Source organism: Struthio camelus, chromosome 17 (assembly GCF_040807025.1).
Source record: "Struthio camelus isolate bStrCam1 chromosome 17, bStrCam1.hap1, whole genome shotgun sequence".
NCBI lineage: Eukaryota > Metazoa > Chordata > Aves > Struthioniformes > Struthionidae > Struthio > Struthio camelus.
Window position 1 is genome coordinate 10,211,702 of NC_090958.1, and position 17,442 is coordinate 10,229,143.

The window sequence follows — 17,442 nt, forward strand, 5'->3', positions numbered from 1 at the left end:
GACTAGACATTGATCCATTAGGGTTCTAGCATTTAAAGGTTTACCCTTACACATAAATACAATATCTGTCTGGATTGTTTACAGACTTCCCATGCAATTTTTACTGTGCGCCCTGGAGGACCTTAAGGCATCGGAGTTTGAGAGCCATGTGGAAATACTAGATTTGTTAAATGGACTGGAATTACTGGTGGTGAGTTTCAATAGCAAATGTGCGAATTTTCAAGCATCTGTAAATAAAAGTGTGCACCTAGATTTTCAGTCTGTAGATGTTCAGACATTGGAATAGCATGGAGAAAAGCAGTAAAAGTTTTGTTATTGAACAGCTTTCCAAGAATTTCATACATAAAAGACGGGACATAAAAGAGGACTGCATAACAGCTGACCCATGAGCTTGTGTGGCCTGCCAAGAGCTTTGTTTGACCAACTGCATCGCTCTAGTAAACGCACTTGTTTGGACTGCCTTCTTACGCTTACCACGGCCCACACCTGGAATGACGCGGGGCCTGCACGGGGTCGGGACACATGGAGTTTTGCTACCTCTCAGCCATTTAAATAACTTTAAAATCACGAAAGATTTTTCCTCCTGGCGACTTGTGGCAGTACTTTAGATCTCCATGAGATAAATGCACAAGCATATAACGGCTGGGTAGCTGGATGGCACGAAGGGTTGCGATCTATCGCAGATTGAATGTGTCACGTATGGAAAGAGAGGGTAAGTGCTCTGCTCAGTTTAGCACTTGTGAGACTTTGGCTAGATTGCTGTACCTTGTCTGGGACTCGGCAATTTGAAAAGAGCAAAACTGGGAAAGGGGAGCAAGAGAAGGAATTAAAGTGATAAGAGGTTTAGAAAACATGACCTGGGAGGAAAGGTTAAAAGAACTGTCTTTATTAGGTTTAGAAAAGAGATGAAGGAAGCTACAAGTCTCCAAATGTGTCAGTGGTGTTTTTGTTTTGTATTTTAAGAAGTCAGTCAATTGTTTTTTAGGTTCACTGAAGGAGAACAAGAGAGATTTGGCTTAATTTGCAGCGAGGGATATTAGGTTAAATCGTAGAGCTTTATTTCTGACTGTATGGGTAGTTAAGCACTGGAACAGGCTATCAAGGGAGGATGTGGAATCCCAGAGAGTAAAAACGCTTAGACTAAATGAAGCAGTCATTTGCTAAGTGTGAGCTAACTGTCATTTTATTCCCCTGTTTCTCCCATTTTGTTTCTGTGTCTGCTCGTATGGCTAGGTGGGATGTAGAAAACCCCTTCTTGTGTCTCGGGAATCACCACTGATCATGGCTTAAAGAGAGCTCCATTTATGGATGTCTTGAGGCTCCATCCAGCCCTACATTTCTAGCAATCTTTGCTAAATGTCCCGACAGAGGTAGAACTTGTGATTCACAAGATGGCCTGTGTAGAAGAACTACAGAGGGATCTGCAGAAATTGTACTGATTGTTTTTTTAATAAAATAGTTATTTAAACTGTACTAATGGGAAGACTGATGTTCAAGGACCAAACATAGGCCACTGAAATTAAAGGAAAAACTCAATGAGATGGAGGTTTAAAGGCATATAGCTGCCATTGCTTTTCCTCTCGAGCAAAAGGGGAAAAAGCAAAAACAAATAAACAAACCCCAAATGCCTTCTTAAGCCTGAATTTAGATACAATCATTCCTATGATTTGCAAAAAATAAACACGATCTCCCATTTCTGTGTATAACTTTGCCTCCTGAATCCGGTGCGGTCGTGGTGGCTTATTAATGGGCTTCCTGAAAGTGGCTTCAGCCTGCATGGACTACCCTGAAATAACTAGAAGTAGGTTAATCAAGTAATCTAAAATGAGAACAGATGGCATCAGATACAACAGTTATAAACGCTAGTCATAGTTTCAACATTAAAAAGACTTGAGAAATTCAGAGGTTCTGGGAATAGATATCATCAACCAAACATCTTTATTTAAGTATTTTACGTTGAGAAACAGCCAATTAATTGTGAGGTTTTTAAAGCTGTTTGACATCCATTATACACTTCCTGTAAACAGATGCAGGAGAATAGGTAGGTCAGCATAGCAGGACACAGTTCCAAAGTGTCTGAATTCAAGTGAGAAAGATTTTGGATTAGTTTCTGTACTAACAAATAGCGAAACTCAGAATCTACAATGAATAACACAGTTTAACTCATTTTTACTTTTTGAATCTTGGGTGTATTAATTTGGTTCTTTGGGTTATTTCCTGATTACGTATGTTTAGAGCTTGATAGCCAGAGGAGCTGAGCAACACCAGCAGACGGTAGGATGTGAAGCACTTCACCTAGTTTTCATCTTTGTGTATTTTTAGATGTTGCCATCTTCCCATTTCACTGAGATGGCATCCAATGGAACTCCTGTTCTCTTAGGGGTTTCGAAAAGCTGCTGATGTTCCAATTTCCTGTTTCCTAACATTATAAATGAAGCCTATCATGAAAACTCCGAAGCAATGAGACAGTTTATGTTCCAAATTGTGCTTAGAAAAAGACATTTTAAAGAGACACATGTCACCCTCAAAGCCACAGTGAGCAATGCTTTGCCTGCAGTTGAAAGAAAAATGAGATTATCTTGTAAGAGTGTCAGTGTTATGCCATTCCATCTCTAGGTGCAGTCACATATCTATCGGCTTGGCTGATCCGTTCTGACTATACCCCATTAGAATCGTAAAGATATCATATTTACAACGCATGCATGCTGCTACTTGAAAGCATACATGCTGATGTTGGGAATAATATATAAGATGGTTGTAGCCATAAACTGAGCTTATTCTCACTCCTCAATAACAAATGTTATAGTAGAAAATACTTTCAAAAAGTAGGCTATCAGCTTTACTTTCACAGTGACTCTGAACATTTGAAGTTAGTAACTGAAGCAGAAATGAAATTGCCTACAAAACTTACTTTACAAAAGAAGTTTGGCATTTTTATTCAGAGTATCTTTGACTTCCACAGCTATCTTTATTAAAAGCTATTCAGACAAATACCAAACACCTAACATTGCAGAATAAATCATATTGGGCACAGATGAGTTACACACAAGGATTAAAACAAATATGCCACTCTTCCAAGCAACCAGGAGGAATCTGGGTCTGACTGAACTTGCAAGTAACAGGCCCATGGATTTCAATGAGAGAATAATTTGATCCATGCGATTGTTTCTGTCTCTTTCTTTGATATTGCTGTAATTGCCTCTTCTTCTTTAATCCAAAACAACTGAGAAAGGAAAAACCACATATGTCTGTAGAAGAAAAGGGCAATACATAATGTTAAAAAAATGTTTCATCAAAGGTGCAACCATTTAAAATGCAAAACAGATACTAGCGAGGTGACAAATGCAAGTACTTACTCAGGGTTTTTATGTAAGATCTTTCAAGTATTCATTTGTCAGGAATACTTGTTTAAATTTTGTAATATATTCAGTTAGTCATATTTGGTTCTCTTTTATGTCCACTTCTCATGAATCACTTGACAGATGGACTTCTACAGGCACATCCCTTTGGGGAAAGTAAATTTTAAGTTATAATAAGAACATAAGACCTGCCATACTGCATCAGAGCAAAGGTCTATCTAGTCCATACCCTGATTCTGGCAGTAGCCAAGAGCAGTATATTAGATTTTAACAATAATGGCTTTGATCTTTCAGTGAGTATTAAGCTGGTGACTAAGCAGAAAATGCAAAGAAATCCCAAGAGCAGAGTATTCCAAAACTCGGAAGAAACAGCAAGTGAAGTCATTTCTCCTTGTGCTTCAAACCTAGCTCTCATTCCCTGTCTTACAAGAAACGTGCATCAGGCTGATTAGCTGCAGCAAAGGTGTTATCCTCTCAGGGAGGGCTGAGGTTGCTGAACCTTAAACACACCGTTGTACACCAACAGCATTTATTTCTCCCTTGTTATGTCCTCTTGCTTAGCTAGGTAAAACTACTTCAGGGTACTTTGGCCAGTTTTTCTGTTGTAAAATGGAAATACATAATTAAACTCTAGTGAATGAATGAAACATGGAGGGAAAATAAATGGTTGGAGGGGAGAAGAACACAGAGCAGACACCAGGAGGTCAGTCCGGGTGCAGCTTCAGTGCTAGCCGTGGTAAGTAGTCCTACCTAAAGGGATAGTGTGGTTTTAGAAATTTGGAGTCATAGCACACGTGGAATGTCTAAAACCTGTTGTGCTCTCATTTGCAGAGTTAGAACTCCATCTTTTTCCAGTGAGACTGTACTCAAGAGTTCTCAGGAATTAGCTCATCTTTTTAATTACTGCTTTTTAATTACTGTCTCAATGAAATTTCATGTGTGATAACTACAGCCCTCCTGGAGACCCAGCAGGAATTCTAACAGGTTGTAAGTAAATTAAATAATTGTGTCAATTATAAAGTTTAAATCTAGTGGTCATTGCAGTAAAAGCTACATCTAATGTACATGCTTTTTATAACTTGTATGCTTAAAGAAGTCTTGGAAAAAAAGAGGTTAGCCTGCCAAAAATCTACAAAGATCATTGATAATTTGTTGATCAGCCTTCGGTTCATTAAATCCATGCACTTCATTATCTGATTAATTCAGAGGCAGGTTTGTAATCAGTGATGAAATGTTTAAGATTCTTCTGCTCTGGCCTCCACAACCTCCTGCAGCTCATTAGAAAAGCTAATCAGATTGAATTTTCTACCACACTGTTTTTTGTAGCCCTAATGGAAGACAATCACTTTAAAATTACACACTTGGCAGGTAATTTCTAAAAACCACAAGCCATGGAAGCAGTGTTTTCCCTAGAATGTTCCTCTTTGCTTGCTTTTCTTTAGTAGGATAAGGTAAGCAATAGTGGTTTCTGATATAATTTGGGGGGCTAATTTTGCAATATAAAATACAATGAAATGCTACTGAAAATAATTTGTGTCTTTATCGTGCTTCTTGTCTATGACTATACTTCCAGAGATGACTAGTAATATATGATGAGTTTGGTTTAAAACTCAGATGTGTTTCCTACTGTAATTTGACTATCCAAAAGCATTAAAACTGTTCTTCTTGTGCTCTTATCTTAGGATGAGTAACATCAGTAAAAAACTGAGGACCACTTTCTGGTGTTCATGTTTCACAGCTAGTTTATTATAAACTCTGTGCTGGAACTGTCTAAACTAAGTTACTATTAGATCTGAAGGAAAGGTATGATGACTTTTAGTATGTGACTTGACTGAATGTGTCTGCTCTCTCAACACATGAGAGGATGGGAATGTGTCCACTCATGTGGTTGGGCAGGTGCCCATAGACATGTGGGCTAAAGGTTGTCTGCTAGCGTGTGGCCAAAAGCGAGCTCATTATATAGTGGAAGATGCCAGTATTTTTGGCTTTGCAAAGAACATGCTTTTGTCATATGGTGGGGAGCAGATGATGTAAGGAATAATCTCTAGTGGCTTATCATAAGAAGGTCCCTATCTACACCTTCCCTGCCTTGTCAAAAGATCTCCTTACACCTTTACCTGCCTGCAATAAAGGGCAAGCACCGTATCTATAGAACGCCACGAAGCAGTTTCCATACCTATTACGTGAATATCTTTGTCAGCCAGCATGCTCTAACGTACCAACCTCAAGGGCTAGACCTACTTTTGGGACCTATCTTCTAGTCGCAGGCTGGGCTCTGTGCATAAGCCGCTAGGTGTGTAATACCAGCTCTCCTTCCTCCTCCTCCATCAACATGACAGCTTGAGCACAACTGATGCTTCCTACTCAAGTCATGAGAACGAAATGTGCTGTGCAGGAGAGGTCATGGGGTAACAGTCATATTGTCTTAGAGTGCATGACATGCCTGATTTTCATTGGTTAGAACAATATTAGGTTTTTGAAACATTGAAAACTCATAAAACTACACTTGGCCTAATGTGGCAATATTCTACAGGGTCTGCTTTATCAAATGTGCAGAGGTAACTGAATAGAGGAACGCTGCAAGCAGTGTTTGGGAAGGGCAACTTTTGATGCCCACCCCCACCCCCACCCCGGGCTATGTCAGCTTTGCTCTAAAAGAAAATTTATTGAAGGAAATACTCTTGGAGGGATCTGTGCATGTGTCTTGTCTCTGTTTTATGGGGTTACTTTGTGGACCACCCTGTGGACTGCTCTGTGTGTGTCTGGCAGCACTGCTCATCCAAAAGTCATGCCACATACATGTGGGCCTGCATGCTCAAAGGGCTGAATTCCGCTATTATTATTTTCCTATTACCTCTCAACAGTTCTTCAGATTAAAACCTGGATATGAACAAAATATATCTGTAATATAAATTTGGGGGTTTATGGATGTACTTAAACATTTGACATGAAAATAATCATCAGTCATCTAATCATCTCCTCGTGAATGTGCAGTTGTTTTTATAGTATTTTTGATTCTTCTGACTAGTCTGACTTTGAACATCTTGAGAAATTTCCATTGTTTGCATTAAAAAGAGTACCTTCTGAGGTGTCAGACCTGCCACTTTCAATAACGTGTTATACAATCGTATTACCAAATTATCTTCTCAACACCCTCAAAATCCATTGCTGGATGATACCATCATTGTCCTTCATCTGTCTAATGTTTCCGTGAATTTGTGGATCACAAGTGGATGGCGATATCCAAAACAACTGTATTTCTTAGCAGTAACCATGCTGCTTTACTTGATGCCGCAGGAAAATCCAGCGCTACATCTACTACTGTATTACTTTCTATCATAACCTGGCTCAGCACCCATCTGTGTGATCTCCAGTCTAATGACCCAGGATGCGCCCTACACGACAGCAGGCAGCCCAGGTCATAGCTAATACTCCACAAAATAGTGTCTGGCTCACTTTCCTACTAGTTTCTATAAGTTGGCATCTAACCTGGTTTATGGCTGATGATCCCCAAGGGTCATGGTTGATCTGTGCTTTTAGCAATGGTACAACATGCTCCTTCCCAACAGGTGCTGCCAAAGAGGCTTTTAACATGCCAGGCTCCTACCATGGCTATGGTTTCCCCACAGAGGGCACAGAAGCCACGTCTTAAGCTGGCTCTGTCACTGTCCCCCGCTTCTTCACCCCTAACTTCACCGGGCCTGATCCTCAGGCCCTCGCTTGCTCTAGACCACGAGATTATTCCTTTGTTGTTGTTTCCCATATTTGTAGCTATTGAATCGGAGAAACTGACTCTTCATTGTCCCCTCGATCCTTTCCACCCTGCTTGTGCTAATACTATCTGTCCTCCTTATTGTTATAAAAGATATCTTTACACTTTTGTTTTCCAATTAGGGCAGTGAGATTTAAACTTTTTACAGCGCCAATGAAACATACCTCATACTAGCAGGATGAGGAGATTAAAAAAATATATTGGAAAGTATTTTAAGGATTGGAAACAATCTCTCTGCAGATTATTTACTGCAAAGAGCTTTTAAACTTTTGCTTTTAAGTGCCTTGACTCCTATAAGCTCTTCCTCCCATCATGTCCAAGTTTAGATCTTTTTTTGTAACACTCCAGTAGTTTGATGAAAACAATTTTAAGTACAATTACATTTCTGTAATGAAGTATTCCTAAACTAACTTGTATCAGAGGACTGAAAGCTCGAAAGTCAAGCTTGGTTCAAAGTTCAGATTCTTTTTTTCTAAATAAGCTTTTCCAAACTGAAGAAACGTATGAAGATGTGCATAAATTAAACAAAGAAAGAAAAATGCATTGCTACCATTTAAAAATTATTGCAATGGTGAGAAATGCAAAAGGTAATGTAACACATGGATGAAGCACAAGTGTTTTGATTAGAGTTCTCTTTAAAATTGACGGTAGTACTAAAACTACTTAGGACAGAAGCGATATTAACCTAAAAACATCCTTCAGGTAATGCTGTCAATAGAGTACTCGTTTTTTGGGCTCTGCCGCCATCTAATGGTATGACCTACACTTCTGTAAGTCAGTATTTTTGAAGAGCCAGCCTTCCGCATCTGCAGGGCTAGTAGAGCAGTCCACCGTTAGAATGACCATAAGCTCGGGGGTGGGGGGGTGTCCTTTGTTTTTAAACTTCTTTTATAGGTTTTCTTTATGCATCTTCCCAAGCTCAGAAGGCCTCTAACGTACAGTTTGAAACAGCTCTAGAATGTTTTTGGCAAAATACGATTTTAATAATCGGGCACCTGTATTTTGCATTTGCACAAGCTTTTTTGCTATGGTTTAGGCTTAAAAGGGTAAAAACTTGACTGAGTGTAGCATCCTTCTCCAAGAGAAACTGTTAAAATGCTCTGAACAAGTGCAGAGGACAAAATGGTTGTTTCATAATAGCAAGTTGTTTTTTTTTTTTCTTTTGGCATTTTAGAAGTCTAGAAAATTAATGTTACAATGTTAAAAATCGGTTAGAATAACCAAATGTTAGAGAGAACTATTGTATTTACTACCACAGGATGGATCAAAATGCAAAATTTCTGAGCAAAGGGCTATGGACTACGTCTAAGACATCTAGCAATAACTGAGGAAAAACAGTCTTACAGCAAGTAGGCTTTGTAAGCAGGCTTAAGTAGGCTTAAATTTTCTGTACTCTGTACCTCCCTTGAAACCTAGCTATAGCTCACAAATTGAAAAGATTAAAAAAGAATACATTAAATTACTGATAGGTCTTTACAAAAGAATAAAAGTCAGAACAGATCCTTGGATGTGTTCATTTATACAACATAATCTGCCCACAGCTGTCCAAGCATCCTTGGAAGATACAAATGGGGCACGCTGAAACTCTGTGGCTACACCATGCTAGCTCTATCACCTCAAATACGCAAAATCCCTTACTCAAAGAGATTAATTTATCAGTTAGTCACAGAACTAAATTGAAAGCAACAGCAAAACAATTTTAATTAGAGTTTTATATGTTTTCAAGTACCATGCAGTGAAGGACAAAGGCAAATACTGAAAAAATATAAGGAACTGCTTTACTGTAGTCCAGGTTTACTTAAAAACAAGCTAGCTCCAACACTGAGGTCTTCAAAAACCCCAAAACTGAACAAAACTTATACCATAAGACAGAGTGAAATATACAAATAAATTAACAACGCTACAGAGAGTAAACCTTCCACAGGTCGAAACAAATAATTATCTTAAACTTAGTGTTCTTTATAAATAAATACGTGAATATTCACTTCTTTAAAAATACTCTACATGTAACTGAATCTCCAAGTCCCACTTCACAGCCAGAGCCAATCATACACTAGAAATAAGGCAAGTAAATTTAAGTATGAAAAAAATATTTTTAAAAAGCTAACAAGTAAAATAGTTTATTTTGGGGAAACAACTCTATACAGGGGGGAATATTGTAATCGGCTCCAGAGCACAAAAACATTTTTAGTATAAAGTATGTAAAAGGGGAGATTCTGGATGTAACTCGGTGTAGGTGAACTTCCACATTTGGATGGAATGACTGCAAACTGGACAGCTCAGTGCTAACCAAACAACATTGTGCCTCTTAAAAATCTGTGCAAAGGATACTGTTTTCTTGAGCACAGGTAGCCCTTGTGGAGAAACATGAGTTAGATAGTGTCGCCCACTACAAGAATATTTTTGGTATTGACTCCTCTGTGAAGCATTAAGGTGCGCACCTTTATGGTACAAATGCCTGTGCTTAATAGATCTTGAGATAGAAAAGACTTGGTACATTAACATTACTTTCTGGAAGTCAGTAAAAAAACTACCCAGTTCAACTGGAACAGGATATCATTCCTTTTTTTTTTTTGGTTTTGCATGTACAGATCTAGAGATACTATACATATTTAACATGGGGAAGAGATGTTTGTATATTAATGAGCAAAGTAAAATCAAAGAAAGAAAAATAATAATAATAAAGAACACATTTCCTAAGCTTCTTTTGGATAAAATGAAATCCAGTGGGAACAACTAGGTGGGTTTCTTTTCTGTTGGTTGAAGGAAAGAACGTCTTCCATAATATTAAAATCTCAGGTAAACAGGGTCTGTACAGAAAACATGCCATGAAGCTGTAATTCTCCTGGATATTACTGTGGAAAGGCTCTATAGCAACCTATTTAAGTACCTCTGCAACTCCTCTCCTACTGCAATACTCCACTTCCAGCCTGCACAGAACTGCTCCCTCTTTTTGAACAAAACTCGGAATCAGAGAGCTGAAATAACCTGCCTTTCTTTAAATGACAGCTCATCTTCAGCTGCATCAAAATCAGGGGACATAAAGATGGGTTCATAGTCATAAAGTGCCACAGATACCCTTACAGAACTATCGTTATCTATCTTCTCTGCAACTGGGCTGGAAAGCCAAGATGCCAATGCTTGGCTTATGCTTTAAGTTATGCTCACTTTTCCTGCTCCAAGCCTAATGAGAAGGAAAAGCTGGAGATTCTTGTAGACTAGGATGATTATGATCCACAGTCTCTATGCTATGTAGTCCCCGGACACCTAAATCCAGGCCTTCTTCTTCTTCCAAAATAGCTGAAAGAGCATAACTATGGCTGTGATAATCAGGATAACTCAATTCCCAGTTTCCCATTCTTGATGTCTGGCCTTCCTCTTTTTCCCCTTTGCTGCAGACTTCTTCAGATGACTCTTTTGTTTGTTTCTTATCAGTAGAATCACATAGGATTTCCTGGACAGAGAAGTGACTTGTTCCAGGGTCTCTAGAATTAACTTTCTCCAGTTCAAGTTGACTAAAATATAGATGTATAGAGCTCAAGCAAGCTCCATCATCTTCTTTAATGTCTCTTTGAGCAGTTGATAACAGTTCTGTTGAATTTTCAGAACCAACATAATGGACCATCCTAGATTTGCTGATGTTGCTTGTGACTGGCAGATTTTCAAGTAAATTGCTTTTACGGACACACTGTTTTTCTGTTTTATTCCTCTGAACATCCTCAACAAAATCTTCTGACATCCTAAAACCTAATGATTCTTCATGCCATGTAGCCAGAAAGCTAGGCTGTGGTGATTGCGCAGTGACTTCTGCCTGCTGATAAGTTTGTAAGCATTCATTATCATCTTCATACTTTGCAGTGCATGACTTCAGTGGCAATGTGGTAAGCTCATGTATTGTGGCAGAGCGGTGAGAAAACTGATTTTGGGAAGCATTTGTTTGGGGCGAAGTTACAGAGTCGCAGCAGTTACCAGTGAAGTGAATGGCCAATCTGGTATCTTGATTTGCTGCACTTACCTGTGAGGAGGAAGAGGACAAAGAGGATGTGGTATGGGTTGAAATCTGAGAGTCTCGGAATGCCTCATATGGCTTTCCAGGTGTCAGTCTTACAGATGTAGACTTAGGCAGGCAGGAGCAGCCGGGAGCATTCAGCAAGGCTGGAGGGATCAGAGCTGGCACCGAATCAACAGATTCTCCATATGGAGACAAAGTTCTCACAGAAACTTTCTGAGATACTTCGAATACCTCTAAACAGGACAGATCTACCAGGGCACTCCCAGCTGTTGGAGATGCAATTTCTTTCACTCTTTGTCCATTGATGTACACAGCATAACCAGTAACTTGTACTCCATTGGAAGATCCTTCAGCATCGATTGTCACTGGTAGCCAACTGATAAGCAAAGTATTCACTGATGGTCCGGGTTCCACTTGAACATCAAGAGGTGCATGAGGTACTCCTGCAGATGGAGTAGCAAATCTAACTGTTGCTGAATTCTGCTCTGACTTCTGGGGAATATGCCATTTCATGTCCTTAGGCCATGCTTCGACTTTTGCTTCATAGGGAGTGTTGGGTTGCAAATTTTGGAAAGTATACCAGTAGACACCTGGCTTTACTACATCACAGTCTCTTTCATTAAGGTACACAGCATGCAAATAATTGCTGCTGCTTGGCATCCAAGTTACCTCTGCTGAAGTAGGAGTGATGTTCCTAAGTTTCAAACATTCTGGTGCTATATGAAAGTCTTTCCCCACGAGGATAGTACACTGCATCTTGTCTGAATTTCCTTTCTCTGTTACACTTTGAACCGAAATCCGGTAGGTCTTATTTTTTAAGTCCAGGTCTTCAATCACTGCTTGAGTCTCAGAGCTAAATCTCACATCCTGGCTACAGAAACTACGCTCAGTATCTACAGAAATGTTATAGTTCTGCACCTCCTCCCACACGTCTAGTACAAGTGGAGGCTCCCAGCCAATAATAATACTTCTTGCAAATTGCTTGATTAGAGTGAGATTTCTTGGATAAGGTATGGCTGCATGACTAAGAGGAATCTCTCTGTCTCCTAGTCTATCAGCCAACGCACTGACACAGATTCCTTCATCAAGGCCATCGTTTTTTCCTCCACTGCGAACACTTCTGCTGCAAAAACTCACTTCATTATCTGTGTTCTGCAAGAAATCACTTGGGTCTGGAGGCACAGTCATCATCAGGTCGTCATCGGAAACTTCTTCTATCAAATTGGAGGGGACCAATCCTCTTCTGCCATCCATCAGTTCTCCCTCAAAGAAACCATCCTCATCTATGTCTCCAAAGATATAAACGTATTCTCCAGCAGTTAGAGGAAGCTCTACTTCAGGGTGCTTATTAGGACCATCATAAGGATCGTAGCTATATCGAGCTAAGAATACTCTAAGTTTTGCTGGTTGTTGTCTTGGTAGAACTAAGGTACATTTGTCTGTTGCTGATTCTTCTGTCTTACTTACAGCATCCTCCTCTGAAATAAGGCAGGATCTAGGACTGTCCTGTGTAGAATCAGATTTCAAGGTACTTGTTGGGGTTGCCAGGGCTTTGGCTGGCTTCTCAAAAGTATCAGAACTATCTTCACTGCAACAAAGATCATGGGCATCCTCTGCATAGGTCTGTGCTGGGGAAAAACATGTAACGTGTGGCAGCTCTGAAATGATATGGCTGGGTTTTTTTGTTTTCAATTGTTCAAGTTCCTGAGATAACAGATTATACTGTTTAGTTTGATTCTGATACTGATTCTTTAACTCTCTCACCTGGGCTTGAAACTGTTGCGTGACTTCTTCATGTGCAATTTTTACTTCTACCTGAGCCCTCTGAAAATGCCTGACTTCCTCTTCTTTCTTCTGCAGCTCTGCCTTTATTTCCTCATGTTCTTTCTCCAGCTGTTGCCTTCTTACTGCTATTTCTCTCATGTCTTCCAGTTCATGCTCTAGATCTTCCAGTTTGGTGTGAAGATGGCTGACTGCTTGGACGGCAGAATTTCGCTCCTCTGTCACTTGCGTTAGTTTCGCCTTCAGATCAGTGTTTTCAGATCGAACCTTTTCTGTCCATTCTGTCTTCCCACTGAGTTGAGAATTTTCTTTAGCAAGTCTGGCATTTTCATTCATCATCTCTGTAAGATGCATTTCTAACTCCTCGCATCTTTTTTGCTTTTTGGAAACTTCTTGTTCCAGGTTTTTGTGCTGACTAAGCTTTTTACCAAGCTCTACTCCCAAGTGCTCTCTCTGCTGCTTGTTGACTTGGTCTGTCTTTAAAGTGATGTTTTCATACTTCTCGGACATGGTTTCTAAAAGTGATTCCATTGACTCTGTATCTTTGGCCAATGTGGCAATTTCTGTTTGTGTCTCCTTTGACATAGATGAGCCATCTAAGCTTGAATCCATGCTTGTTGTCACTGTTTTCGGTACTAGGCACACTGGAGAAGAAACAGCTTGAACACTTTTGGAGGAATTCGGAGACTCCTGTAGGTTCCTCACTGCAATTTGTCTCTGTGAGCATAACGCTTCTCTGTGAGATTTGCTTAGCAAATGACTGAAGTCGCTGAAACTGAGACAGTATGAGCCCTCTTTGTCTGCAACCAGTTTGGCCTGAAGTTCCCAAAACTTCTTCTGCAAGACTTCTATCTGCTTATCCTTCACCAGAAGAGTTTTGGCATGTTCTCTCATTTCTTTAGCCCTCTGCTGGGCAAATGATTTCATGCACAGTTCCACACTGGAGCTTTGGATGGGCAGTGGTATTGGAGTGCTGATCACCTTGAGATTGGTCTCTTGTAGTTGCCTGGATCTTTCTTCCAGTTGCTTGGTAATGACAGCTAGCTCAGCGTTCTTCTGCTTGAGCCTCTTCACCTGCTCCCGCACTTCTGGAAAGCTTCTCTTCCTCAGAAGACAGTTCTTATTTTGAAGGTCACTATACTTCTTCTCCAGGTCCTTCAGGGCACTCTGGAGGTGGGTGTTCTGCTCTACCAGCTGCCTGTACCTGCTCTCGCGCAGCCAGTCTGCCTGTTGCCCTGCTACCTGAATACCCCCCTCTCCCACAGGCCCCCGGCCGCCCAGCTTTCCTTCAGGTGGGGAATCCAGACAATGCAGCACCAAGTCTTCACCCACAACCTCTGGTAGAAGCTCCATGCTGTCCCCTTCCTCGTGGAGGTGAGCATCTTTTATACCCTTGCGGGTCACCCGCTGCCCCGTGCTAGGGATTTCGGTGTGGCTGGCCTCTAGCGCCAACTGCGCTTGATTGAGCACCTCCTCCGGTGCCGACCGATGTTTGATCTGCCTGGGCGCCCCCGCGAGGGCCCGGAGCCCTTCGCCATCAGGGGTGCAAGACGCGATGAGGTTCTCCCAGGAGCAGGGCCTGGCGGTCTTGCCGCCCAGCAGGGCCTGGGGGCTGCGCCAGGCGGCGGCGCCGCGCGGGGAGGCGGGCGGCTCGCCCTCGAACCGCTCCAGGATGTACTTGAGGAAGAGGCTCCTCTCCAGCTGCAGCTCGTTTTGGAGGTGGCGGATGCGGGCGGCCTGGTCGCTGTCGGTGTCCCAGCGGAGCTGGCCGAGCACGGCCTGGAGGCGGTCGCGGGCCTCGCCGCCGCCGCCGCCCCGCCGCGCCAGCTCCTCGGCCAGCTGCCGCTGCAGCTCCCGCGCCTGGCGCACGGCGGCGTCGCGCTCCCGCCGCAGCAGCTCCTGCGCCTCGCGCAGCTCCGCCTCCTTCCAGCGCAGCAGCTGCCGGATCTCGGCCTCCCGCTGCCGCTGGCTCAGCTCCCGCAGCCGCTGCAGCTCCCGCGCCTGCTGCTGCTCCCACTTGGAGCGCAGCTGGTCGGCCAGCAGCCGCCGCTCCCGCGCCGCCGCCTCCTTCAGCTCCCGCGTTTCGGCGGCGAAGCGGCGGCGCAGCTCGTGCGAGCGGAGCCGCTCGCCCTCCAGCTCGGCCCGCAGCGCCTCCAGCTCCCGCCTGCGCTCCTCCTGCTGCGCGGGGCTGCCGGCCGGCTGCGCCGGGCCCCGGCGGGGCGAGGGGCGCCCGCCCGCCGCCGGCCCCCCGCCCGCGCCGCCTCGCCTCATGGCTGCGGCGGGAGCGGCCGCCGCCAACGGCCGCCGCCAACGGCCGCGCGGGGCGGCGGCGGCGCGGGGCTGCCCGAGCGGCCTGCGCCTCCCTCGCAGCAGCTTCAGCAGCTGCTGCTGAAACACCGTCGTTTGGCTGCGGCTTTATTACAGCGGTTAACTGTATTTCCCTCTTCTCTCTTCTCCCCCCCCCCCCAAAAAAAAACAAAACAAAACCCCTTTTCAACGCAGTTACGCGCTATCACCTTGTTCGGCCCAGGCATGTTCGAGGGGGAAACGGTTTTCCCGCTGGCCTCCCAGGGCTGCGGAGCCGCGGGCCGGAGGAGGCCGCAGGAGCAGCGGGCCAGGCCGCGGGCTGGCCCGCCGCGCCCTTAGCGTACGGCTCCGCTCCCTGGGCAAGCTGCGGCACGGTCTAGGAGGTGTTAGGGGATGGAGGGTGGGAGGGGAGCCCGTTCGCAAAGTTAGGAAGGAAAGAAACTGGGGATTCATGGACTGGTGGGTCCACAGTATTTCAAAAGCCTGAGCGTCTGTAGGGCTTGTGCAGCGTTAACCTGGGCCAGAGGCTGTCACGTTACCTGCCAGTGCAGATGAAACCCGCCGAGCTGGTTCGTTTGTTCCTCCCCTCCCTCCCTGGAGGTGAAGGGAACTTACTGTGTTTGATTTTTTCATGAACAGTTACAAAATGTTGTGTTCAAGAGAAAAGGTGTCTGCATGGGACAGAATCACTTTGATGTACATTACATACAAAACACAGGAGGAAGAAAATGAGTTTATAATTTGTACTAGGTACTTGCATGATAGAGCAAAGGGCAAATAACTGTCTTACATAAAATTGCTTTAAAATGCTTATAATTATCAAGAGATCCAAGAAACGAAAGGGACAAGAAAACTAATATAAAAACTTTAATTTGTAGGCAAATATACAGAAATACAGACTGGACAATTCTCAGTGAAAAACAGTTAAGTATGTCTTCACTTTATCCATTTTATCTTTAACAGTTCCAGCTGAGAGGCATATAATGGTTTAAGATACAAGTTACTTTTTATTAATTCTTATTTATCTTAGTTGTTCCTGAAGATGGGCTTCACCCTTATGGATTACAGATAGATTCCTGTAATGTGTTTTGAATGACTTAAAATCACTTTGAAATCTGCATACTGTCCGTATTTTACAAGTTGGCATATTTAAGGCGTTCTGAAAGTAAGAAATGCCCTGTTGGACCGGAACAGCGGTCCTATTTAGGGACAGCATGCAAGCCCTGGTCGGGTCCTCATACTCCCGAGCATCCACAATTATGCCAGGGCATCAATTAGGGATGTTAGATGATGATGCCCCGCTCACTCTCTTTTTTTGTATCTATTTATGGACCTATTATCTGTGATACAGATTTTATTTATTTATTTATGGTTATGAACTCAGTTCAATTAAAGGCTTTGGTCTTGCGGCTAACAGGAAAGTAGGAGGTGTAACTGCTGGAATTCTGTCTGAACAGAAACTCCCGCTGCCTCTCTAAGACTGTGCGACAGCTTTTTGTGACTGACAAGAGCTGACGTCCAGGGGAGATCCAGCAATATGAGTACAGTTGTACAGCCTTGTTCACAGGCGAGGCGTCATTCATCAGCGTTACCATCCCCCTACGCGCTCTGTATCCAGCCTGAAACTCCACACTGAAAGGATCCCGGATACTAGTGGCAGGTATGTGAAATGTACCCCGTTCTTTGTAAACTTCCCAAACACCTTGTTATAATAAAGGATTTCAACATTAAGTGGCAATTTGTGAAGACAGCTACACTCAACAATGATTTCTTAAGAACTGGCTGGGCTATTGTTAGTTATAGTGTGGGTGGTATTTTTTCTTGTCAAAGGAAACGCGGATTATCTTAGCAATTATCCCAGATATTTTTGACACTCTGTTACAAGCTATAAAAATCATGGATTAAAATTACAGATAGTAAATTCAGATTTCCCTGTGGTGTTTTGTATATGGAGGTTCTGTGTCTCAGTGCAAGTACAGGCCTGAATAACTGCATTTTGAGGAGAAAGAGATGATCAGAGAATACAAGTTTATGGTGGTCTTGGAAAAATATGCAGTCGAGCATGAGATGAAGATATGAATAGAGTTTTGGCAAATGATGAAATCAAGATAATATCTGAAGCAGCTTGTTTTCTTCGTGTTTGTAGACATCTGGAAGAAGTTATAGGAGTTGTTCTTCCAAGTTACCATGGTATCAGATTTAGGTAATTC

General features: G+C 42.7%; 1 protein-coding gene across 1 annotated transcript; it reads right to left on the reverse strand.

Annotated features, from left to right (window-relative positions):
- Positions 1-9,021: 9,021 nt before the first annotated feature.
- LOC104138923 (peripheral-type benzodiazepine receptor-associated protein 1-like) lies at positions 9,022-15,196 on the reverse strand. The gene has a single exon (XM_068911505.1). The coding sequence runs from the start codon at positions 15,194-15,196 to the stop codon at positions 10,316-10,318; it is 4,881 nt and encodes a 1,626-aa protein (XP_068767606.1). The 3' UTR covers positions 9,022-10,315.
- Positions 15,197-17,442: the final 2,246 nt, after the last annotated feature.

Coding starts and splice junctions, on each gene's coding strand:
- LOC104138923 (XM_068911505.1), bottom strand. CDS start 15,196: ATGAGGCGAGGCGGCGCGGGCGGGGGGCCGGCGGCGGGCGGGCGCCCC.